The sequence below is a fragment of the Gadus chalcogrammus genome, chromosome 15 (assembly GCF_026213295.1).
Source record: "Gadus chalcogrammus isolate NIFS_2021 chromosome 15, NIFS_Gcha_1.0, whole genome shotgun sequence".
NCBI classification, from domain to species: Eukaryota; Metazoa; Chordata; class Actinopteri; order Gadiformes; family Gadidae; genus Gadus; species Gadus chalcogrammus.
In genome coordinates, this window is record NC_079426.1 from 12,960,951 (window position 1) to 12,985,014 (window position 24,064).

General features: G+C 43.0%; 2 protein-coding genes across 3 annotated transcripts in view; one reads left to right on the plus strand and one right to left on the minus strand.

Moving 5' to 3' along the window:
- Nucleotides 1–4,027, minus strand: part of LOC130404114 (Golgi-specific brefeldin A-resistance guanine nucleotide exchange factor 1-like) — a 78,658-nt gene extending 74,631 nt beyond the window's left edge. For both annotated transcript variants that reach the window (XM_056608717.1, XM_056608716.1), the window contains exons 1-2: nt 3,679–4,027; nt 2,646–2,749 (exon numbers count right to left, since the gene is read on the minus strand). In XM_056608717.1, coding sequence (XP_056464692.1) covers nt 2,646–2,741 — 96 coding nt within the window. In that variant the 5' untranslated portion in view covers nt 2,742–2,749; nt 3,679–4,027. The remainder of the gene's footprint in view (nt 1–2,645; nt 2,750–3,678) is intronic.
- Nucleotides 4,028–7,114: 3,087 nt separating this feature from the next.
- LOC130404668 (pituitary homeobox 3) lies at nt 7,115–21,474 on the plus strand. The gene is made up of 4 exons (XM_056609528.1): nt 7,115–7,355; nt 13,827–13,953; nt 17,718–17,923; nt 20,905–21,474. The coding sequence occupies exons 2-4, from the start codon at nt 13,845–13,847 to the stop codon at nt 21,472–21,474; spliced, it is 885 nt and encodes a 294-aa protein (XP_056465503.1). The 5' UTR covers nt 7,115–7,355; nt 13,827–13,844.
- The last annotated feature ends 2,590 nt before the right edge of the window (nt 21,475–24,064 follow it).

Sequence of the window (24,064 nt, forward strand, 5' to 3'; positions counted from 1 at the left end):
CAAATCCAATGCTCTGGTTTTGCATAGAATTTGAATAAAGAAGGCCCAATCTTTTAGAAGTAGTGACAAATATCTGGGAAGATTCTTATTCTTAATTTTGCAACCGGATATTTGCGTTAGAATTTACTTTGGTCAACGTTTACTCGACAGACCAAACTGGTTTAGTGAGAAAAATAATCGAATTAGAGTTCCAGTTAAATGTTACTTATGTTGAAACAAAAGTGTAATAGTGCAGGTTTTAAGTATAACACTTCTATAAATACAGTATTAAATACATAACATACCGTGTATACCGATTTTAATGCGAGTATTGACAATTAACATGTCCTCTGCACTACTCAGTTTCATATTCAAAAACATAGTTATACACAAAGTATACCTCAACTACATCTACATATTGCAAGGTTTCCCACAGCCGTCCATGGACGAAGCGGAGAATTACCAACTGCCTCTACTGTCACTTTGCAGAATAAATGGCTGTGAAAAACGAGATGGGGATGACGATGAGCGAGTCCGTTCTCTATATGATATGCTATAATACAGGCTGATAAAATATACCCTAACAAATAGAAAACATTGATGTAATCAAACAGAGGCAGGACTATGAGGGGACGGAGCACTCCGTTCTACCCGATTAGGCCCGGTATTCACTTAGGGTGCAACAGTTCTATTCAAAAGAATCGTACTGCCAGGGAAGACACGCACGGTTCGGTGCATGAACGGGTACAGTTCAGAATGGATTGAAACACAGTCGGCAAAGAAAAAAAAGACACCTAATTTAAGCTCATTTTGACAAAGCAGACATAAAATATCAGTGTTTCTAATAATTATATCATGGGGACTTTGTTACTGGCTGGGTTAGGGCTGGGCGATATGAAGATATCATACCGTGGACGATATGAAAGCGTCTACCGGGAGAGATTTGGCCATATCGTTTATACCGAGAGAGAAAAAAAAAAAAAAAAAAATTATATTGCACTGCACTGACTGAAGCAAGGCAGGTGTGAGACTCACCTGTTAACTTGAAAAAAAATCTCATTTGTATTGAAGAAACAGTTCTATTTTTACCACCAGCTATTTGCACAGCACATAACTTTATTTTATAAGTGTATAATTAGTATTTAAAATATTTGTGTGATGCTGTGATTTTCATTTTATATTACACTGCACTGACTGACAGCCAGGCAGGTGTGAAGCACACCTTTAAAAGAAAATTGTATTTGTATTGAAAAAACAGTTCAATGTTTGCACTATATGACACTGCAGTTAATGACAGATTATTTGCTACTTACTCCTTTGTAAGCATGGAAATTCAAGTTCAAAATAAAATAAAAAACTGATCAAATGTGAAGTATGGTTATTTTAAGCCATTTATTATTTTAATTTACTTCAAAAATACCATATCGTGATATATATCCATATCGTGATAGAAAATTACTCATATCGTGATATAAGATTTTGTCCATATCGCCCAGCCCAAGGCTGGGTATATAATAAGTATGACAATGACCAATATCAAATTGTCAGTGATTGTGGTGCGATTGTTTGTTGGTCAGAAGATAACATCAAGATAAGGGCCACAGTCATATATGCTCGATCACGTGACTTTTCTGTTTGGGCACGGAGCAGGAACGAAGCATTTGATGACAGAGAGCCTACCCTGGGGTAATAAAGGTAAAACGAACCGAACTATTAAACCCTTCTTTATCACCTACTTCCTTAAACATGCAATGCTCGTTTAGCGTTTTGATTTGAGATTGCCGTTGCAGAGCGTTCGCCCATCAAGGTTTTTAGTTGTAGATCTTTCTTTTTTATGTCATAGCCAACCGTCAGCTATTAGTAAGTGGGAAGGGCTGCTGTATGAGACAATCGGGCATTTAGACTGCTCTAAGATAATTTTTGAGGTCAACATCAGGGCATCTCTTTTGGTTTGGGGAATCCAACTTGACTCTCAATCACATGTTCGAACACAACGTCAACAAAGCTCAACCACAGGTGTGTTGATGCAATATATCTCAATACTTTCTTCTGCTCTCTCTAACTCAAAAATATTGCCTACAGCAGTCTCTATATCCGGTTTAATCAGATATGATAATGCCCATTTTCAGGGTACAAACCCACAATCCAGCTTGCCACCATCTCCGAAGCACTTGCCCCTCCACTAAACACTTTTTGGTTGGTTTGTATTGGCCACTCTTAAAGTCATCAAATGTAAGATTGAGCCCCTCTAAAATAGTGGGCAGGAGACGATTTTACGATTAGTTAAAACAAATAGTGAGCAACAGGCTTTTTCATTTGTAGAATACCGGTATATTAATTATAGGATGGGATTTTACTGATAGCATTATATGAATCACTATCGATCAGCATTGATTACAGATGCGTCAAAATTATTTTAAGCTAGGTGAAATGTTACACATTGGGACATCGATATAAAACATGGCATGTAAATTATTCTTCTAAAGAAAAACGTTTCTGAAAGTACATTTCTGAAAGAATTCTGAAAGTATTTGTTGTCAAACAAAATTCAACAGAAGTCAGCATTTCATAACAGCGAAACTCATTGCCATTGCAACACAATACGGTCATCTCAACTTCAGAAAGTTCAGAGTAAAAAAACTAAATTGAGATTGTGATGAAAGTACCAGTGGAGTGTGGGTGTTCCATCTAGAGTTCCTCTTGATTGCTCCAACCACAGTACCGATCTCTCCTTGGACGATGTAGATGTTCTTGTCCACCATCCTGCCTTCTGAAATTAGAACAGAAAAGTTTTTCTACGGATAATCGTTTCATCCGCAATACATTTTCAGAAAAACCTTGACAGGTTACCTTAGAAGATATATTGTTATGAAAATACCATTCTACATTCAATGTTGATCACATGCTGTCATCCAAAGCACCTAAGAGTGAATGCATTTAGATACATTAAGAAGGAGGTGGGGTTAGGAATCTTGCTCAGGTAGACTGCAGACTTTGGATTCTAGCCCAGAACCTGTGAAATAAATTGTAGCATTGTTTGTAATGATGCAGTCCCCTAGGCTTGCACTACACCCAACAGGTTAACCTTCTCATTGAAAGGATGAAATACCTTCTCTTGGGAATAAACTATCATCAAGAACAGTTTAAAATCCATACCGGTACACACAAATCCCTACCAAAAACATATAGATTACACAGGCCTAGAATACATTGACCAATCATTATGTAACAAAATATATTGATCCATTGGTAGAATGCATTGAATTGTTATGGCAATTCTCGTAGACAAACGAAGACATTAAGACATAATCCTTATTCCAAGGCTAAATACAGATCTTGCGAACTGTCTTCCCGAGTTTACCTGGAATAACTGGATGATCAGCTGATTAGTAAAATGACGATGCTAACCACGTAGGTCCATTACCATCCCTGCTAAAACATATAATACGACATAGACCACACTTAAATTGAGACACACTCCTCTAATGTGTAAAAATGCGTTTCGTTTGTACTAATAGCAAAACTGCGATGTGTAACCAATAAAACCGGCTGTGTTCCTGTGGTCAAGTTGGCATAACATGCTAGCTTGATATCCACGTCATATTAGCCTCAATTTCCGCCTCTATCTTTCTACGGCACCATGGGTAAACGACAACATCCACAGTGCAGGTATGGTGATGTCAAGATTAAATAACTTACCTCTGTGTGGTTAAATTACCAACTTCAACACAAGATGGAGTCCTGCAGGCGAACCACTGGGCTAACTGGCTAGGCTAATTGAACAGGCTAGCCGGCTAACACTGAATAGGTAGACCAATAGGAAGTTCAATACGCGACAACAGACCCAGGGAATCTACAGTTTACGGACATTTACACCACGTGAAATACATTATCGGTAGAAATTGATTTGCAGCTTTGATAACAGGAAATATAAGTTTGTAATGTGTTAAATTTAAGCAGCTGTCAGTCTTCTTGGTAAACACACTGACGTGGAAAACCCTCTGTGCTCTCGGCCAACCATGATTCCTGCGTTTGATTGACCGACAAGGAAACCAATCGCATTCGAAGTATTCTTTAATGCACTATGTTGCTATCACTATATAAAATACTATTTGTATGAAATGTTACATTTCGTACTATTAATTTTTAATTGAAACCCATTTACAGTATAAAGTATAGCGTTCACTACAGGGATTTGGTAATTAAGGCGGGATGATGTAGCAGGGTTGTACGACTCGTTTCGTGTTTGGTTGAGCGTGTTGATGACGACATCAAAGGGGTGGTTTATGCTAGGGATTTGCATCATGGATGTATCAAATTGGCGAGTCCATGCAATATTTCTGCAGTCAGGATAGGAGAGATCTAAAAATATTTAAATAATGTTTGATTAGATGTTCAAATAATTTATTTCACCAGTATTTAATAGCATTTTACTATTTGGTCACACTTTTATCCAAAGAGATACATAGTGCGATCATTAATGAGCAGGTAAGGGTGCGGGCATCTGGCTCAATGATGTCTTATGAATTTTGATAATAATTTACCAATTTGTTCGTCTGTTGGTCTCATAAAACAGATAAATTGGGACTATGGACATGGGGGATTGAACCCAGAACCTTTCAACTCTGAGTTAAACACTACAAGACTGTCTGTCCTTTTGAATATGTGTCCATAGAATCAACACATGGACATATGGGACAATTACCTATCCATATTCATTCTACCTTAGGCAGATTCAATATCGAAAACCAAAAGTAAAGACAAATAATTATATTTTTTATCACATTTGTATAGTTCATACATTGACATATCTATTAATCCCAGATCTGACATCATAATCCAATCATTTTTTGGTTTGTTTCCCAAATCACAAATAAATCTTCTAATCCATATAAATGTAAAACCCTCATCCCATATGTAAAGCTGAAGAAGGCAAAAGTCTGCCGGGTGCACATGTAAACTGAAGAGGAAGTCAAAGATGACACTCATGGACGATGATACTATAACCCCCCCAGCCCCCCCACCCCCTCCCCCCATCCCCATCCGCCCTGCTTATAATATTGACAATACATAGTTTAATGTCGCCATTCTCTATGCAAATGCCCTGTTTTCTTATTATCAACAAAAAAGATTGACCTTGGTTGGATTAGTACAACATTTTGACGTTCCACCCACGTTTGCATCTTTCAAATCCATGGAGGCCATAGAGACAGGAGATCGGAGACTGCCTCATCCTCCTTTGAATGTGGAAGTCCAAGGGTCTTAATATCGTCTGACTATTGTCTCACTATTGCAGGGGGCGACGCCTTTTACTCAAAGCAGCCCCGGAATGTGCACGTGGCACTGCGGGACGTTTGTAGCTGAGAGTGTGAATTGTCTCTTGTCTCGTGACTGTTTGTCTGCGTGTAGAGGTATGGTGGTGGTAGTGGTGGTGGCGGGGGTCCGGGTGGGGGGGTGGGGTGGGCTGGGGGCTGGGGGCTGTTATGATTGCATAGCTGCTACTCTACAGTCCCTTATCTTCCCCGGTAGATATCAAGCTGTATACCGAAAGTCCTGCTCTGTGTTTCCAACATGTACCCCCACCATATCTTGCCCGATCTCTGTTTGCTCTTTTGCAAAGTGTTTGATCACCTGTGCTTTATGTTATTCCTCGACGTTTCATGCACAGACAAAGAAAGGCGACACTCACCATCCCCAGAATTCAACTCACTGAAATGAACTGATTTCTCTGAGATTTGTAGAGCAAACTACTGCTTTATGGCTGAAATGAAGTGATACTTTTTAAATGACATGTCTAACTAGGGAAATCACTTTTCTTTGTTGGACTGCATCACTGCTGAGATAATGACAGAACTACATTCATTAAAAAGAAAAAACACATTTAACAACGTTGCTTCCCTAACATCCACCGACATGCGGCAATCTATCCTTCTGTATGAAACATCTGGAGCCCTCTTGATTACATTTACATCATCGAAGCTGGAAATATTTATGTAAGGTTGCATCTTGGAAGTAAGTGTGCTCATTAGTCACCACACACTGAAGAATAAGGAGAGAAAGATTCGAGCAACCATTTCACTACCCTCGCCCTGAAACTTGTGTGTGTTCAAATAAAAGCCCTTTTTGTTGGATGTTGTAGTATACCATCATATTTAATAGGAAACGTTTTTCTTTGTAATTAACTTGAAATGCACTTAATACATATTATACAATACAATGATCTTTGTGTAGCTAAACAACATGCAAAATCAAAACGTAATAAAAGATGCCTAATTATCTGTTCAAAGCCACTTGACTTCATGTTACACAAGTTGACACTGTGTATGTTACTATACAAGTAACTGTTTAGCTGTTTATGAAAACTGTATACTGTACTGCGAATTTCCATTTTGAACATAACATATAAAATGTAGGCCTAGATAATGAAAAATAAAGAAAATCCCCGGCCCAAACAGCCACTGTGAGTCACATAGTCTACAAGTGTGTACAATCACATAATAGTTTCATATTTCGCAAAAGGAGGCATGCATGTGATAGAGTGAAATAGCCTACATGAGGAACAATCTATCGAACCAAAAGCACTCTGTCTTGTGATTGTGAGAGGAATGAAACAACTGATTCATCATATCAAAGTATCATAAAATAATTAGTATGTATGAGAACATTTGAGACCAACATAAATGGTGTACACAATGCTACACAATAAGCAAGACCATGAACGAACAAAAACAACGATGAGATAACGAGCAGAAAATACAACACAACAGAAGTGGAAGGAAAATGTGTGGAGCCCATGGAGCAGCAAGTAAGGTAAAGTGAGATGTATTGTTGCGAACAACAACAACAGTCACGGAGTCGGCGGACAGCGGACGGTGGACGCTGCGTGACCAGGCGTTGTGGAGAGTGATAGAGAGAGATAGACAGATAGAGAGAGATTGCGCGTCCGTGCGTCCGTGTGCGGGGGAAATCGGTGGCAAACTGCAGCACGGACCAGGAGAGGAGGAGGACTTTCTTTTATCCGTGCGTGCTTTTTTATACTTGCCGTGCGTGTGTTTGTGTGCGCTCGTAACACGGGCCGAAAGGGGCGGTAAGGGGCAAGTAAAAGCTGTAAAGTGGGCAGTCCTTCCTACAGCGGACCTGTCGCGCACAATATTAAGCATGAAGTCAGTCCCTCTATGTGCGGGGATCAAACCTCTCCCTCCACTACTGCTGCTTTCATCCATGATCGCGCGCCGAGGAGCAAACTGACCGCTTTTTCACTCCACACACGCGGGGAACTTTGTGGATGTCACCAGAAAACAACAGTCCTAGGACAATCATTACGCAACAACTACCTTGCTTTTTCCACGGATTAATTTCTCAACACCAGGATTGATGTAAGTCCTGTCCGCGAAATGTCAGATACTTGTTGTAGCCTTGTTTTGTTTTGTTTTTGATCCGTTGTGTTTATTTGTGACTCTATGCCAATTAGTCTATTGGTATACTCTGAAGGTGTGGGCTAGATCTTTAGATCTGATACTCAACACCCAACAACATGACATTGTTAAAACCAGCATCACCTGCACGGAAAAGTGGACATCCTTCCCGATCAATACCCGGTATCTATCACTGTTTCCACTGGTCTGCCTTTAGCTTGGAGGGAGTTTAACTCACTTAGTACTTACTCTTGATCTTCCTGATTTCGGTTTATAGGCCTACTGCATATATCCCTTTGCGAATTTGGGGGATTGCGACAGGCCTAACTAGATTATGAATGTAATCCTGTATTCATATCCTCCTGTTATATGTTGGATTACGAGACGGGAATGGATAGAAAATCCAATGTTACGTTATTTTATTTTATTTAGTAGGCCTAATATTTTTGAACACATTGGTATTTTAAAACAACGAAAAACGAGTTCCACCCTTGCCCTGAGCCCGGCCCAAGTTTTAAACAATACAGACATGCCTATGGCTCTAATGAGGAAATGTTAAGGGTTTTAGGTCAGATCATGTCACAACAAATACAGCCCAAAAAAGTAGTTTGCTCCTCGAAGGAAATTCATTCATTGGAATAGCCGATCGCTCAGTGATGTATTTCATTTCAATTTTTATGTCATGTTCTCGACACACACACACTCACACACACACACACACACACACACACACACACACACACACACACACACACACACACACACACACACACACACACACACACACACACACACACACACACACACACACACACACACACAGACACAAACACACACAAACACACACACAGACACACATCCCACTGGAGTGCCGCTGCGAAATCTCAGAGGTCAAAAATATTTGGAGATCCATTCGTCATTGATAGGTGGCAGGTGTTCCCCGCCACAGAGACCTCCGATAGAAAAAACAGAACAGTAACCCCCCCCCGCGCCCCCCCCCCCCCCTCCTCCTGACAAAGACAGGCCTTATATTTACAACACGGCCGTTCGGGATGACACATAAATTGTGGTTTCCTTTCCACATAATGCAATACAATATACAGGCTTATTGCTATTTATTTAATTAGGCTTTGTTATTGATTTATTTTAAGTGATAAACCTGAACAACACAAATTCAAATTACCGCTAAATGGCAGTCCAGAAATAATAATAAAGTTTAGGATTAACGAGGCCAAAGGAGGCAATAACGTACAATTAAAATGACAAATTGTGCTCCGAAAATGCAATTAACCCTGGAAAAAATATGGAAATAAATAAATAAAATAAAAAACACATAAATATAGTAGGCTTCATATTCATAAGACTATAGGCATTTTAGCCATAACACATGTATTGTCCAATATTTTCCAAATTATTTGATTGATGTGTATAAAAATGTATAGCATATAGGCATTAGGCAACGTCAAAATAATCTGCCAATTTGCAAATATTCAAGAATTTTGCTTCCAAATATTGGAAGAATGAATTGATCCATCCAAAAATATCCATCAATTCTAAAATAACAAAAAAATATCAGAATTATGAAAGGTACGTGTCATAGATTTTTCCACCACTGCAGTGGTCACACAAATCGTAATAAAAATGTAATACAACAATTTCAACAATAACATCTGCTTCACAGGCCTATTCTGAAGCGTGTTAAGAATAGGGAGGATGTTTTGTGTGATTATTTTCTAATAAAATAGGAAGACCATATTATTCGTCTAGCATTCAAGCACTGAAATGTTTTTTGATTTGGTTATATCAAATATGTCAAAAGTAGTGCCATCGATAGCCAGTAAAACACAAATGCAAAGGGCAACGGCCTGGCTCGCCTACTTGTACCCGTTGCGCATGTGCGTATAGGATATTGTTTATCCTCATCTAATTAACAGCTGGCATTTGAAGAACTCGCGCATTTCTGCATGCATCATGCATGCACCATGATATGCAAAGATATGCTATTTAAAAAGTGTTCAGGTTATTAACAAACTAAATATCCCAATAATTAGGCCTACATTATTTAGTATTAGGCCTAACCAGTAAAAACATAGTCTGTCTGTCTGTCTGTCTGTCTGTCTGTCTGTCTGTCTGTCTGTCTGTCTGTCTGTCTGTCTGTCTGTCTGTCTGTCTGTCTGTCTGTCTGTCTGTCGGTGCGTGTGCGTGTGCATGTGCATGTGTGTTATTTATTTTTTCCTGCCGTTGTGGAAAAAGCTCGACCTGACTCACTCCTTCAATCATATGCAAATGGCTGTTATAGGAGGGGAGAAATTAACATCTACAAACACCGGAGTGAAATTCCATCTGCCGCCATCTCGAGCAGCCGCCTAATAAGTTCTCAGACAGCAAAGTGACACACATCTTAATCAACTCTTAATCCTGGGAATTAATTCTCCACGCGTTTATGAATAATTCCGGGGCTAATGCTCACGAGTCCGTGGAAATGCAAGCAGACTTCCTGCATGCTCCACCAACAGATGGACGGGCCAATCTTCCTCAGAAAAAAAATGAACGGCTCCGCAGCCGACCCCCCCCCCTCCCCCACTTCCATTATTTTATTATTATTATTATTATTATGAGATATCTATTTTAATGAGATCAATGTAATCGAGCCACTGCGCATGCAAAGCAGCCCATCTTATGCAAACACGCGCCTCTCATCTTGTGCGTCGGTCTCAGATCATTTGCCTTTATTGTTGAACATGGATGGCCTATGAATTCAGGGGCGCCTCTCAGGCCGATTCCGCCGCAGCAAGCGCTTTCCGAATGACAGAAGTCGTGTAGGGAGTGATGTAAAACAGTAGGCCAGGCATATATCGCCATATTGCGTTCTTGTCAGGACACATCTGATCATGCATCAATTAAACACTTCCAATAGGCCTATACCTGCGGAGATAAAAGGGTGTCATTACAGCTGTCATAATTAGAGTCTGACGGGAACCCGTTCTGTAACATTTTAAAATGGCGGGTTAGAGCAGCACAACACATCCGAACAGCAGGTTGTCAGCCCAAAGGTCAGCTCAAATGTCACATTCACATTATTAGACCGCGGAGGCCATCATCCATCCACCGAATAGCACGACAATGAACCACCCTCATATGGGCATATTATCATATATAATCCCGAAACCTGTGTATAAAGCATCCCCATTCCGAATAATAATTGTATTAATCGTGCGCCTATATCATCACTTAAAACAACGAGTGCGCGCATATTTCCGTACGTGGGATTTTGTGAGTGATATTTAAAGGTTATCTCATCAGATTTTCAGACCTACACTTATGACACTGATTACGAGCAGAGGGTCGGGTGGCCCATAGATCACCGCGCGCTCCTTCATAAACCTGATTGACATACTAAAGTTCCCCAAGGTTTTCCGCGTGCGCTCGTTAGTCCCTCTGATAGCTTGTTGGCCATATTGAGCTCCTAGAGTTGGGGGGAGGGAGGGCTGTACTCGATTTGGAAATATAATCATGTCGCGCCTATGAAGAGGGCCACTGACAACTTGTACCACCCACCCACACAGGCACGCACACGCACGCACGCGCACACACGCACACATTCACACTCTCTTCATCCCTGCCAATCCCTACCTCGCCGGCTCGCCCCAGATCCTCTCAGCACCGCATGCACGCAGCGGCATCCATCACTTTCCTGATCGGCACCAGCAGTCACTCATGAGTCATGATACACATCTCTGGTGAGTCGTAAAGACGCGGATTAGATAGTCGTAAAGAAAAGGCCGCTTTACCGCGGGGCCTGGAGCCGCCGCTGCCGCCGCTGCAGGTAGATCTGACGGCACTTCGGAGGAGGCGCGCGGATCAAGCGTGTTTGCAAAGTACCAACAGCCAAGGCGGAGTACCTTTGTCTGTCTTTAGATTCCAAGAGGGACAAAAGTACACAGAAATGTAAACTACTTATGTATTACATCATCTGCTGTTGGTTTTGCTTCAGCGCTCACTCTAGTGATTGGCGCGATACTTTTCAGCAATGGAGGAAACTTTTTTTTTCACCAAGGAAAACTGAGCTTTTTGACCCGCAAGTCAACTTTAACCCACAAACCCATATGGGGGGGGGGTCATTAATACAAAACCACAACATAGAGCGGGATGGGCCCCCTCAGCACCGACTTGACCTTATCTTAATCTCAGACTGCCTTTCCCATCGACACGTAGCCTCGAGCAGATAAAGGAAAAGAGAAAATAACAATTTTCCTGTCAGTTTAATCTTTCTTTATAACACTCGGGATTTTTTTTCTCAGGGAGCTCAAACAGAAAGCAGATGGATTTTCTCTTTCAAGATTTCAACGGTTGTGTCTTTTTTTTAGGTGAATATATATTGATCGAAAACCAAAGCAAAAAACGAAACTATATATTGTGTAACTTTATTTAATAAGAGTTATTATGTTGACTAAATTTCATGCTTGGTTGAATGAAGAAGAAAACTCGAAAAATATTCGGTTGTCAAACCAAAGTGTGTGGTTATAACTTTGCAACAGGCCTAGAAAAAGCTTAAAAACACAACAGGTGTTTTAACACAATTCTCATGGAAATAAATGCTAGGTATTTTTCATTCACTAGTTAGCCTATGACTGACTATTTACTTTCAACTATTTGGTTTACAAAAACAATCAGGCCTATATAATCTTATTAATTTATAACCTTCGCTATTAAACACCCTCAACTATTCAATCCCTCATCAAAACTTTTCGTGCCTTTAAATTGGATTACCAATCGTTGGCTACTTGTTTCAGACACAATTATTCATTTTTTTGTTATGTTGGGTAGTAGTCCATTTAAGTGCTGTAATTTAAAAAAGAGTGGTCAAAAAAACTTAACACACATATGGAACTTATTTTGCCGAAGTTATCAAGTATATAAATACTTCACAGTATACTGGGAATTGCCCAGTAGACGCAAAGAGTAGGCTCTTGCAAGGAGAAGTAAATTCGTTTAAACTCTCGGCCTGCATGTTTTATTAGGCTAGCCTACATCTTATTGCATACAGTAAAAAAGGATAGTGAAGCTTATTGTATATATTAACACAAGTATACATCAACTCCAAACAGCTAAATATAATAATAATATTAATATAAAGGACGCTGTGGTCTTTAGATTGTAGTCCGCCCGAGGTGCTGTCGTGGTGGGGAGAGCAGGGTGTGGTGTTACTGCTGCACACAAAGCTTGGCACGCAACCTGCCGTCACACACACACACACACACACACACACACACACACACACACACACACACACACACACACACACACACACACACACACACACACACACACACACACACACACACACACACACACACACACACACACACACACACACAGGCTAGCATGGTGATTTACGCACGGGGAGTAAAGCTGTATACGTTGTATAATTCCTAATTGACTAACTTTGATTAGACAGCCACGATAACTTACAAACGAGACAACGTTGTACCGTGAGTAATGCGCATGTGCAGCTGGACAAGGCGGAATGGATGGTCGAGAGTTACCTGTACATGAATGATTGTCAACAGTATAAACATTTTAAATCCTTCCTAAATCCTTTGTGTCTATTTGGACACAAATACAGGACAGACGACACAACATCCCAGAGAAACTTCTGAATACATTCAGGCCTTTTTGCTACTCTAGTCAACTTGATTCAAGCATTATATGTTGATTCAATTTGTATTCAATATAACGACATTGTAAGGCTTCATCTTACTTCTGCAATCTCCACTGTGATTGGCCAAAGATTAATTGGGTGTCGCGACCAACCTGACGACCCAAGTGATTGAAGAAGGCCTAAATGGATGTCGCAAGTGACATGAGGAGCCACGTGATTGGCCCATGCCTAAGTGGATTTTCTAAATTAAGCCAAGCCATCATAAATCTCTGGCCCCGAATGAGTGATTGTCCCTCACATCTCCTACGTGTTAACGACGCTCGTATAAATAAAACCGCCATTTATTCTCGGCTCGATTCCGTCTCGGTCTTGTCTGGTTGCTATTTTGGGGAGGACGAGTTAGGCTACAGGAATACATGTGTTGCTGTGAAACGATGCGCGGGAGAGGGATTTATATAGCCGAATTTATATAGTCAGATCCTCATCCATAACACACAGTGAGACCTATATTTTGCTTTCTCGTGTCAACAAAAATATTGCTATTTTTATGTATTCGCAGGATATTGATAATGTCCTTTCGTAGCCAAATCCCGGTGTTATTATATATTTATTGATAATTCTATTGACAGGGGTAATTAATTCTGTTCACTTCTTGTAAGCATATTATAATATAATATTTTGGAATAAATGGCAAGATTTAAATAGTTGAGTTAAAGTGGTGTGTAGGCGTTACTGTTGGCTAAAGGACATCGCACCTTGCTGTTTCCCAGACCCTGGCAGGCGGGGTGATGGATTTTAACCTTCTGGCGGACAGCGAGGCCCGCAGCCCGGCGCTCTCCCTCTCCGACTCCGGGACGCCGCAGCACGACCAGGGATGCAAAGGCCAGGACCACAGTGGTGAGTCTTGTTGAATGTTTCTCCTGATTTCTGAATCAGGGTATGATGATAAGGTAAGAAATGTGTGGTCGCCTAGGAGATGCAGCAACACTGATAAATGTTAAGGTCCTATCGCTATTTTTTTTTTTTAAAGATTATATATTTTTTGTATTGGCTGTCGATTTCTCATGAACAATGGCATGTCCACCAAAAATATATATCGTGTAAATAGGGTATGACATCGATATATTATATGTATAATAATTATCTAGGCTAGGCTTATAGAATAATCATCATCATAATAATAATTATAATTGTTATGATTATGAGTATGATTATGCTTGTTATTATGAACATTATTATTTTAGCCATACCTTATTTAGGTTATCGTTAGGCAAATTTTCCTAATTATAAATGTTAGGCCCATTAAAAATATCTTTGGTGACTATGGACAGTTTTAAACATAAAAGCACCACAGGCCATGTGATCCGTCCTATTAAATAAACAAACCAGGAGGTCGGCCTGCTATGTTTGTTTTGGATGAAGGGGGCATATACCAAATCGAAACACGGTGGTTTTGTAATCCAGAGGAGGTGACAGAGGGAGGTAAGGCCTATTATAAATTATGACATCCTGCTCAATAGCAAAAGCAGGGCGAAATCAACCAGCGTTCATCTGCATATGCTTTGAATCCCCGCCCGATAATAAAAAAGCAAGAAGGCCTACACGTCAACCAAATCGCTGCATAATGTGACGCGTTAACGACGAACACAAAGCGCCGTTGATGAAAAAAAAAAAAGTCGACCTTCTGCATTAGTAGGCTATGATAATAATTGCTCGAATGAATATAACAAAAGTAGACTACTAGACTCATTCAGAAGGAGGATAAAAAAAACAAGCTTTCTATTGTTCACCCGGTTTAACTTGAAAGCGTCGGCCGAGACAGTGGATGTGTTTCAGGAGGGTTTCTAATGCGGAGCCAATGCAGATTGTGATGTAAAAGCCTCGCAACCGCGCTGCACCACGCAGGCTCGCCCGGCGATAAAGCCAGTGGTGAAAGTCTTCAGATGCTTGTGAGGCAGACATGATGATTTAAAGAGATGTCTGCGCTCTGCGGCTAATTCACTGCCATGAAGTCCTCTACCTGATCAGCTTATGTTTTCCAACAGGGAGCCATTTTAGAGGTATTCTAGGCACACTACGGTGTACATTTCTATGATATCTAAAAAGTATGTCAAACTTTGTTTTGTTAGATCCGAAAAATAAATAGGATGGAGAAACTGCTTTGGGAACTAGACTGAACAAGACAGAGAAATAGACAGACAGACAGATGGGCAGATATACAGTCAGTCGGAAGGACACACACACACATGCACAGACAGACAGACAGACAGACAGACAGACAGACAGACAGACAGACAGACAGACAGACAGACAGACAGACAGACAGACAGACAGACAGACAGACAGACAGACAGACAGACAGACAGACAGACGAACAGAAAGTGGTGTGTGTCACTCGGTGCTGAAGCGGTCCTCTCATTGTCTGGTCCAGCTTACACAGAGGGGTTGACCTCGGCGGAGGTCCCTCCGTGTAGCCAGACCCCCAGAGTCAGATTGCTCCCCATTGTTCCACTGCCCTCTCCTCCCCTGCATTGTGTCCCAGACTTTGGGCCCAATAAGTGGACTAAGAGTACTAACGCAGTGTCGGTTTACCAGCAGCCGCAGATAACAAGATAACGGAGGGGGAGGAGGAGGGGGAGGAGGAGGTTAGGTCCTTCTTATTGGTTTTCTGGTCGGGAAGGGTGGCTTCCTCGGCTCCGCGCCGCCGCTGTCTCCCGGTGGCTCCGAGAGGGGGCTAAGCCGTCACCAAACACAGACCAACCTGCCGGCCCACAATGAGCCCTGATCCCCGGGATTAGAACAGCAGGCTCATTTAGCTGCTCTCTGTGAGGTCCTCAGCACAGTGCGGAAGAGAGGGCTGGTGGGGGGGGGGTGAAGAGGGGGCAGACACACAACTGTGTGGTCCTCCAGGGTGTATGTGTGTGTGTGTGTGTGTGTGTGTGTGTGTGTGTGTGTGTGTGTGTGTGTGTGTGTGTGTGTGTGTGTGTGTGTGTGTGTGTGTGTGTGTGTGTGTGTGTGTGTGTGTGTGTGTGTGGCGGTGTTGGGGGTCTATCTGTATGCATAAGTTTGCGTCTTTGTGCGTGAAGTTGTCTGGAGTTCATGTGTGTGTGTGTGTGTGTGTGTGTGTGTGTGTGTGTGTGTGTGTGTGTGTGTGTGTGTGTGTGTGTGTTGGGCGGGGGTTTATTTGTGTATGCATGTTTGTATGCATGTTTGTGTGTGGATGAGTGTATGTGCGTAGAAGTCTCTATATCTTTATATATACGCATGCACGGTCATATGCATGTAAATGTACGTTATAATCATGTCCGTGTGTATGTACACATGTGGGAGACTTTGTGTGTGTGTGTGTGTGTGTGTGTGTGTGTGTGTGTGTGTGTGTGTGTGTGTGTGTGTGTGTGTGTGTGTGTGTGTGTGTGTGTGTGTGTGTGTGTGTGTGTGTGCGTCCTTCATCTGTCCTCAGCCTCAGCTGCCATCTTCCCTAACCTTGTAAAAAGACGAGTCATCCTGGACACGACTAATCCGGGTTAATTGCTATGTGTGCGTGTTAGAGTCAGACTACAGAATAATCCCTTGCACGGCTGTCAACCAGTCACAACAGACATGGATACAATTTACAATAATCAGGGATGTTTCTCACACCCATGTCCCGAGGGAACAGAAAACACATTCTGCATTTCAGGTATGCATCACCAAATGAATAAGTACAACCAATCAAGACGTTAGGGATTCGTACTCGTTCCCCCCCCCCCCCCCCCACACCCCTTACAGAGTTCGACATCTCAGGGGAGTTTCCCTCGAGCTACGCTTCGTTTCAATTCCTGAATCAAACTTTCAAGTTAGTGTTAGTGTATTGTGTTGGGGGTGCAGTATGGGAGGGGAGGAATTTGACATTTATCTGACATACAAATCCAAATTTGGACCCTGCTTTGTGCAGGGCGCGCCAAAAAAGTTGGATTTGTGTCGCGTGCATGGGTTGTCGCATACAGTCCGGGGTGAAAGTGTGTGTAATGTTTGTCCCCGACCTTAAAGGGTGAAAGTGTGTGATGTTGTTTGGTACAACACATATTGGGATAATAGAGGCAGTTCTTGCTTTGTACTTTATACAACCAGGGAAAGGGTATGTTCAAAATAGGAAATCATTGCGTGTGAATAAAAGCCTTTAACAAGGCGTGTTTGAAGCAAACCATCCTTTTTTGCCTCCATATCATGCTAATATAATATAATTCACTGTACTAAATGGTACAACTATATACCAGCTGAATCATTATCGGAGTATTATCAATAGTTATTGATATTTTCATAGATAATATCAAAAATCCCTGTACTTGCCTTAATAATATACACATGTTGATTATTAATACATTTTCTGTGTGGGCGTGTATGTTTAGGTGTGGGGGGAGTCATTTTGAGTGTGTATTCTTCATATGAGGAATATGAAATTATATTTAAAATCTTCAATGAGCAAAAATGTACCTAAAGAAACCTTGGATAAGAGCGTCCCCCAAATGGCAAAATTATATTTAACAACACGTATCAGAATTCACTGTTTGCCACTTTGCATAAATCATCTGCTAGACGCATTGGAACGGCACACGTCGTAAAACATGAGCCCCGGGCACTAAACGTCCCCTTTCCCCCTGCCCCGCCCTTCCTCTCTCCAGACACAGAAAAGACCCACCAGAACCAGCTGGATGAGTCCAGTGCGGAGGACGGCTCCCTGAAGAAGAAGCAGCGCCGGCAGCGGACCCACTTCACCAGCCAGCAGCTCCAGGAGCTGGAGGCCACTTTCCAGAGGAACCGCTACCCGGACATGAGCACCCGCGAAGAGATCGCTGTCTGGACCAACCTCACAGAGGCCCGCGTCAGGGTGGGTGACCGACTCCGCCCCTCTGTCCTCCCCATCCACCTGTCCCCTAGTGGTCAGGTCCCTCCCCCCTCTGTTATCTCGTAATTGGTTGCCCTCCCCGCCTTTGTCTGTCTCGTAATTGGTTAACACAATTGGTATTTTTCCCCAAAACATTGTCTTGTGGCCAAGTAGAGCGTTTTGTTAGACAGGCAACGACTTTCCAGAGGTGGCCCCCCCAACTTGAGGCTGAGAGAAAACCTGAATTGGTTTTGATCAGGAGGTCAAGAAAAGTCAGGAGAAAAGTTAGGTCAGATATTATATATTTTTTCCACAATTCCATATGAACGTAAGAGCCGTATGAAACCAGGTAGAGAGCCGCAAGTGGCTCGGGAGCCGCGGGTTGGCCAGGCCTGAATTAGATGATACCTTTACATGGTCACATCCATCTCATGAACCTCCAAACTACTATTCTTTCTCAGCCTTGATATAAGTTTGGTTTCCCTTCTAACTGGTAAAAGACAAAAAGCGGAGAAGTTTAAAAGTGAAAGTTAAAGAAGGGCGAGCAGATCCATCCAAACGTAGACCAACTGTGGTCAGACCGCGTATAACCGGGGGGTAGTTCAGAAGCCTCTTCTGCTGACCAGAGGCAGATAGGTTCCAGTCTAGTGGCCTAAATGTCAGAGGTACACGGGCCGGGACCTGCTGTCCGGCTGTCACTCACTCTCAGCTCACACGTCCACACTGATTTTGTCACTGTGGCTAAATAGAGTGGGAGCGGCCGCATTCTAGCAGATGACAATATGGTGGGCCACCTTGACAAGCAATGAATCACATTAATGTTGGCCGGACGAAAGGTCACATAGCTGCCATGGCTGGTTGTTATTTTGAAGGGACAACAGACCACACACACCACTCACACAATGTCGACCTATCCATGGCCCACTGGCATTTTCAATCTGATCAAGCTCCTCTCTGTTAGACCCCAATGGCCTTCTCTGACCAGGCCCCTCTCTGTAAGACCCAAATGGCCTTTTCTGACCAGGCCCCTCTCTGTAAGACCCCAATGGCCTTCCCTGACCAAGCTCCTCTCTGTAAGACCCAAATGGCCTTCTCTGACCAAGCCCCTCTCTGTAAGACCCCAATGGCCAAGCCCCTCTCTTTAAGACCGCAATGGCCAAGCCCCTCTATGTAAGACCGCAATAGCCTCTCTTACCAAGACCCTCTCTGTAAGAACCCAATGGCCTCTCTGACGAAGCTCCTCTCTTTAAGACCCCAATGGCCTCTCTGACCAGGCCCCTCTCTGTAAGACCCCAATGGCCTTCTCTGATCAGGCCCCTTTCTGTTAGACCTCAATGGCCTCTCTTACCAAGCCCCTCTCTGTGGGGCCCAAATTACCTCTCTGACCAAGCTCCACTCTGGAGAACCCAGTTCTCAGACCAAAGGCCTGTAAACTGATGTGATTGCAGATGCATTTATTTGGAGAATACACTCTGCATAAGGACTTCTGTAAAGGCCCATTACAGACAATGACAGGATCAATTGACCTTATCATTAAATATTGTCAGAGATTCTCATAATGAGGAAATCCAAATAATCGATAGGTTTGCTGTTTGCTTTTGGTATCTAGATTAAGGTGAGGACATTGAATGGGTGGAGGGAAGGGTCAGGAAAACAAGCACAATAATGCGTTTTCAAACAGGTTTTCCTTGTTTATGATCCAAACAAACGTATCCAAGACTGAGCAACCTTTCCTGACGCCTCTTTCCATTCATCTTTAATCCCCAGCCACTTTGTTTCCCCTAAATGAAAGGGACTTTGTATGACCGTAGTACTATTATAAGTAATTGATAGTTCCAAGAAAAGATACTGAACAATAGCTCAGGGCAAGTTCACATGCACGTAAACACCAGAACGACCAAACCACGTCAGTTGAGTTCAGAGAGCCGTGGCATAACCTTGGCTTCTCCGCTTTGAAGTGTTTCACCCTCCGTGCTTCCAGCTTGAGAGACCCAATCTGGGGGAACAGTTACCCCCGATTAGTGGGGTATTCCCCCCCCCCCCCCCCACCTCTCTCTCTCTCTCTCTCTCTCTCTCTCTCTCTCTCTCTCTCTCTCTCTCTCTCTCTCTCTCTCTCTCTCTCTCTCTCTCTCTCTCTCTCTCTCTCCTCTCTCTCTCTCTCTCTCTCTCTCTCTCTCTCTCTCTCTCTCTCTCTCTCTCTCCTGGAAAATGCAGTGTGTAACAGACACCCTCGTCTGGCATTAGTGTTCAATAGCATTTTGTTACAACCATAACAAACGCAGCCGGTGCTGTCTGGCCTGTTCGCTGTAACGTAAAGACGATAGTCCATACTGGACAGGTCTTTATTTAAACCCTGAATACATATTTGTACTGCTACTTTTGGGGTTATTATGCCGTAGGTCAAATGAAAAGTTTGTAGGATTCTGTACGATTGTGTTTTTTGAGAAGATTTTGAAAACTCTTAATTTAGATTTGCACTTCATCTTTAATCTGTCTCATATCTTCTGAATATAGAACATACAAACGAAAAATGGGAAAATTGCCTTTCTCTGACATTTCTTTCATTTGGATTCAACTATTCAAATAATGAGGTTCATTAACGCTTGCTGAATAGGACTGTTTAATAATACACAAAGTTAGTTTCTAGGATCATTGCGTCTTTCAAAAAGTCTGCATACATTCTCAAGTATATCCAAAACAATTTCGGCAGACAGCTGTCACCGGTTATTCTGATAAAGTAAGTAATTTCAAAAAGTTTAATTAACATGAAACTCATCTTAGTCGATTTCTGTGTGTTCAGAAACACCCTTGATTAGAGATTCTCCAAACCATTTCCAAAAATGTCACACCTTTCAAAATACCTCACATACAAATCACATTTCACTACTATAAATCTCCATACCGACTGCGCCCCATGATCCATGCACTTCCTCCTTCGGTACCTCAGCATGCAATGAACTCTCCTCCTCCTCCCTGTTCCCAAGGTGTGGTTCAAGAACCGGCGTGCCAAGTGGAGGAAGCGAGAGAGGAACCAGCAGGCGGAGCTGTGCAAGAACGGCTTCGGTGCCCAGTTCAACGGGCTGATGCAGCCCTACGACGACATGTACACGGGCTACTCCTACAACAACTGGGCCACCAAGAGCCTGGCGGCCAGCAGCCCCCTCTCGGCCAAGAGCTTTCCCTTCTTCAACTCCATGAACGTCAGCCCGCTGAGCTCACAGCCCATGTTCTCGCCGCCCAGCTCCCTACCCTCCATGAACATGCCCCCCAGCATGGTGCCGTCGTCTGTGGCCGGCGTGCCCTCCGGCGGCCTCAACAACCTCGGCAACCTCAACAACCTCAACGGGCCGTCTGGGCTCAACTCGGCGGTGTCGGCCGCCACCTGCCCCTACGCCAGCTCGGCCAGCCCCTACATGTACAGAGACACCTGCAACTCCAGCCTGGCCAGCCTGCGGCTAAAGGCCAAGCAGCACGCCACCTTCGCCTACCCCACCGTGCAGAACCCCGTGTCCAACCTGAGCCCCTGTCAGTACGCTGTGGACCGGCCCGTATGAAGCACGGGCCGGAGCCACTGGTCCACCACCACCACCACCGCTACAACCCCCCGCCCTTACCCTCTTCAACTCTTCACCCCCACCACTGCCACCCCCACCCCCCCGACAAATATCCCATCCACCCACCTGGAAGTCTCAATGTCCCCCCCCCCCCTAGGAGTCTCCCAGCTTTACAGAGGAAAAAACAACAACACTATTCTTACCCATGATGGCTCACTTTGAGTGGGACGAGGGATCACTGATGAATGGATTGTGCATGACATGAATAATCTCCAGAACCCAAACAGCCCTCACCCCTTCTCTCCCAACCCCCCCCCCCCCCCCCCTCCCCCCCTTGTTCTGGATGGACCACTGATAATTATTCTCCGACGTGCTCCGAAGACATTGTGGCTTGGTTCCACAGACTGTTTTCATGGATCTCTGAAGTCAAACGCTGCCATCGTCTCCTGTTTCTCAGCTGCATGATACCAGTAAATATTGAAGGCAAGGTTTGGTAAAAAAAAAAATGAAAATCACAAAAACATGTTGGAGGTTTGGAGACTGACTGACGGTCATGTGATCTTTGCCGCTGCGTTTCCTAGGACCAGGGGTTTGGACGCTGGCGCAACAGGAAGATGTATATAATGGACTTTTTTTTGTTTTGTATGTGACTAAAAAACTAAACAAACTATGAATCTATGAGAAAGCGTAGTACTTTGAAGGCGAGGGACGCATGTGGCGGCAGCAGCCCTGAGATTGACGCACCATGCGCACCACACGTAGGAACTTCAAATCTTTGTTGTGAATTCCACTCACCTCCCAAGGTCATAAGTTAAAGGTCAACCAATGAGGCCAAGTGGAGGCCACCCAACATAGTCTTGGAAAGTAAAAATATCCTTGAGACACACACTCACTCACGCACACGCACACGCACACACACACACACACACACACACACACACACACACACACACACACACACACACACACACAGAAACACCGCCAGCCACACACATACATACTTACACACACACACACATCACACACACACAGCCACATGCATACATACAAGCATGCACACACAAAGAGAACATTAGCTACCTTTCTAAAGTTCACTCTAAAGAAGCCATTGAGTTTATAGATTTGTGTGGTGTTATACAAAGGGAGTCTGTGAAATGACTGTAAAAAATGTATGTAAGAGTGCAGTTGTTATAACAAAAAATAAGCTTTTCTTTCTGGTGTAGCCTGCTTTGTCCCATTAAAGAACAATAAAATGATCTGTTTTTATGAATTATGAAATATACTTTGACGCGGAGCAGTGCAGAACCACCCCTTTCACCCCACGTCCCCTCTACCTCCCCTCTATCTATATCTACAAACCATCTCTAACCCGTGGTGGTCGCTACGACCGCAGGTCAAAACACACTGTGTTCCTGCAACATGACCGGTGCCATGGAAACCCTGTTTCACCGCCATGGCAACGATTACGCAAAGTGAGAAGTAGGGAGAAGGAGGAGTAATGGATGGAGACGGAGATTGAGATGTTCTCGGCCCGGGGTTGCGTTACAGATATGTTTGACCTACACTCTATGAACGATGACCACTGCAGGGGGGGGGGGGGGGGGGGGAGGGGATCTAGTAACGCCCAAGACACTTGGAGAAGCTGGTCATGCAGCCGCTGCCAGGTTTTTATATAGGAAATGGAGGGAAAGCTTTGTGTTGACACAAATACTGAGCAGTTTTCAAAAAAGAACAGATTCTAATCACCCAGTTTTTTTATTTATACAATTGTCAATCATTTTCGTTTTGACCTAAAAGCTTTCAGTTTACTTGAAGATAATTGTTTTATTGTAATTGAGGATATAGGCCTAGGCCTACCTAACACCAAAATTATCTATTTCAAATCCCAAATCACAGCATAGCATAACTAGTTTGCATTGAGAGATATTGAATCATGAATATCTGGTGCACCTCATTGAATTACAAGTTTTGGGGCCACACAATTAAATATACATCATGCCCAACTATTTACCTGAGTGGGCTGTGGACCTTATATTTTCAGGAACATGTGTTCTTATTATTGAGTTGTGAGAATATAGGTTGTTATATCAATAGAATAAATATTATTTGGTTTACGCAAACATGGTTTAAGGCGTCACGCCGCAGAAAGAGACGCCTTTCTTTAGTCCTAGTGTATAGGCCTACCGACAATGAGTCCAACTGCCCTCGTGCAGGTCTACTTTGGCCATCTGTCTGCACTCATAACGTGTACTTTTCAGTCCAACACGTCCCTTAGTGGTCCTCGTGGTTAATCCAGATCGGCGCTCAAGTGATTACACGTGAAACACTTTGAAAAGGGGTAAAATATATTATACTCGTTGTGTGACTGTACCATTTTTTTTCTTATTTTATTACCGTGATTTAATTTGCAGACGGAGATTAAGACACATTAGAGCAAATGCATACGTTTTACACTCGATTTAAAGTGATTGAAAAGGGGATGTAAGGGGGACGATTGCGCATCACCAAGAAGCCGTTTAAAGCCGTTTATTAATCAGCAGCGCACTGCATGTAATCTACGCAGCAGCATCAGCACCGCTCTCCATCAGGC

Bases quoted from the DNA above. Each gene is read 5' to 3' on its own strand.
- LOC130404668 (XM_056609528.1), top strand. From the start codon at position 13,845: ATGGATTTTAACCTTCTGGCGGACAGCGAGGCCCGCAGCCCGGCGCTC. The intron at 13,954-17,717 runs GTGAGTCTTGTT...TCCTCTCTCCAG, and splicing joins CAAAGGCCAGGACCACAGTG to ACACAGAAAAGACCCACCAG. The intron at 17,924-20,904 runs GTGGGTGACCGA...CCTGTTCCCAAG, and splicing joins TCACAGAGGCCCGCGTCAGG to GTGTGGTTCAAGAACCGGCG.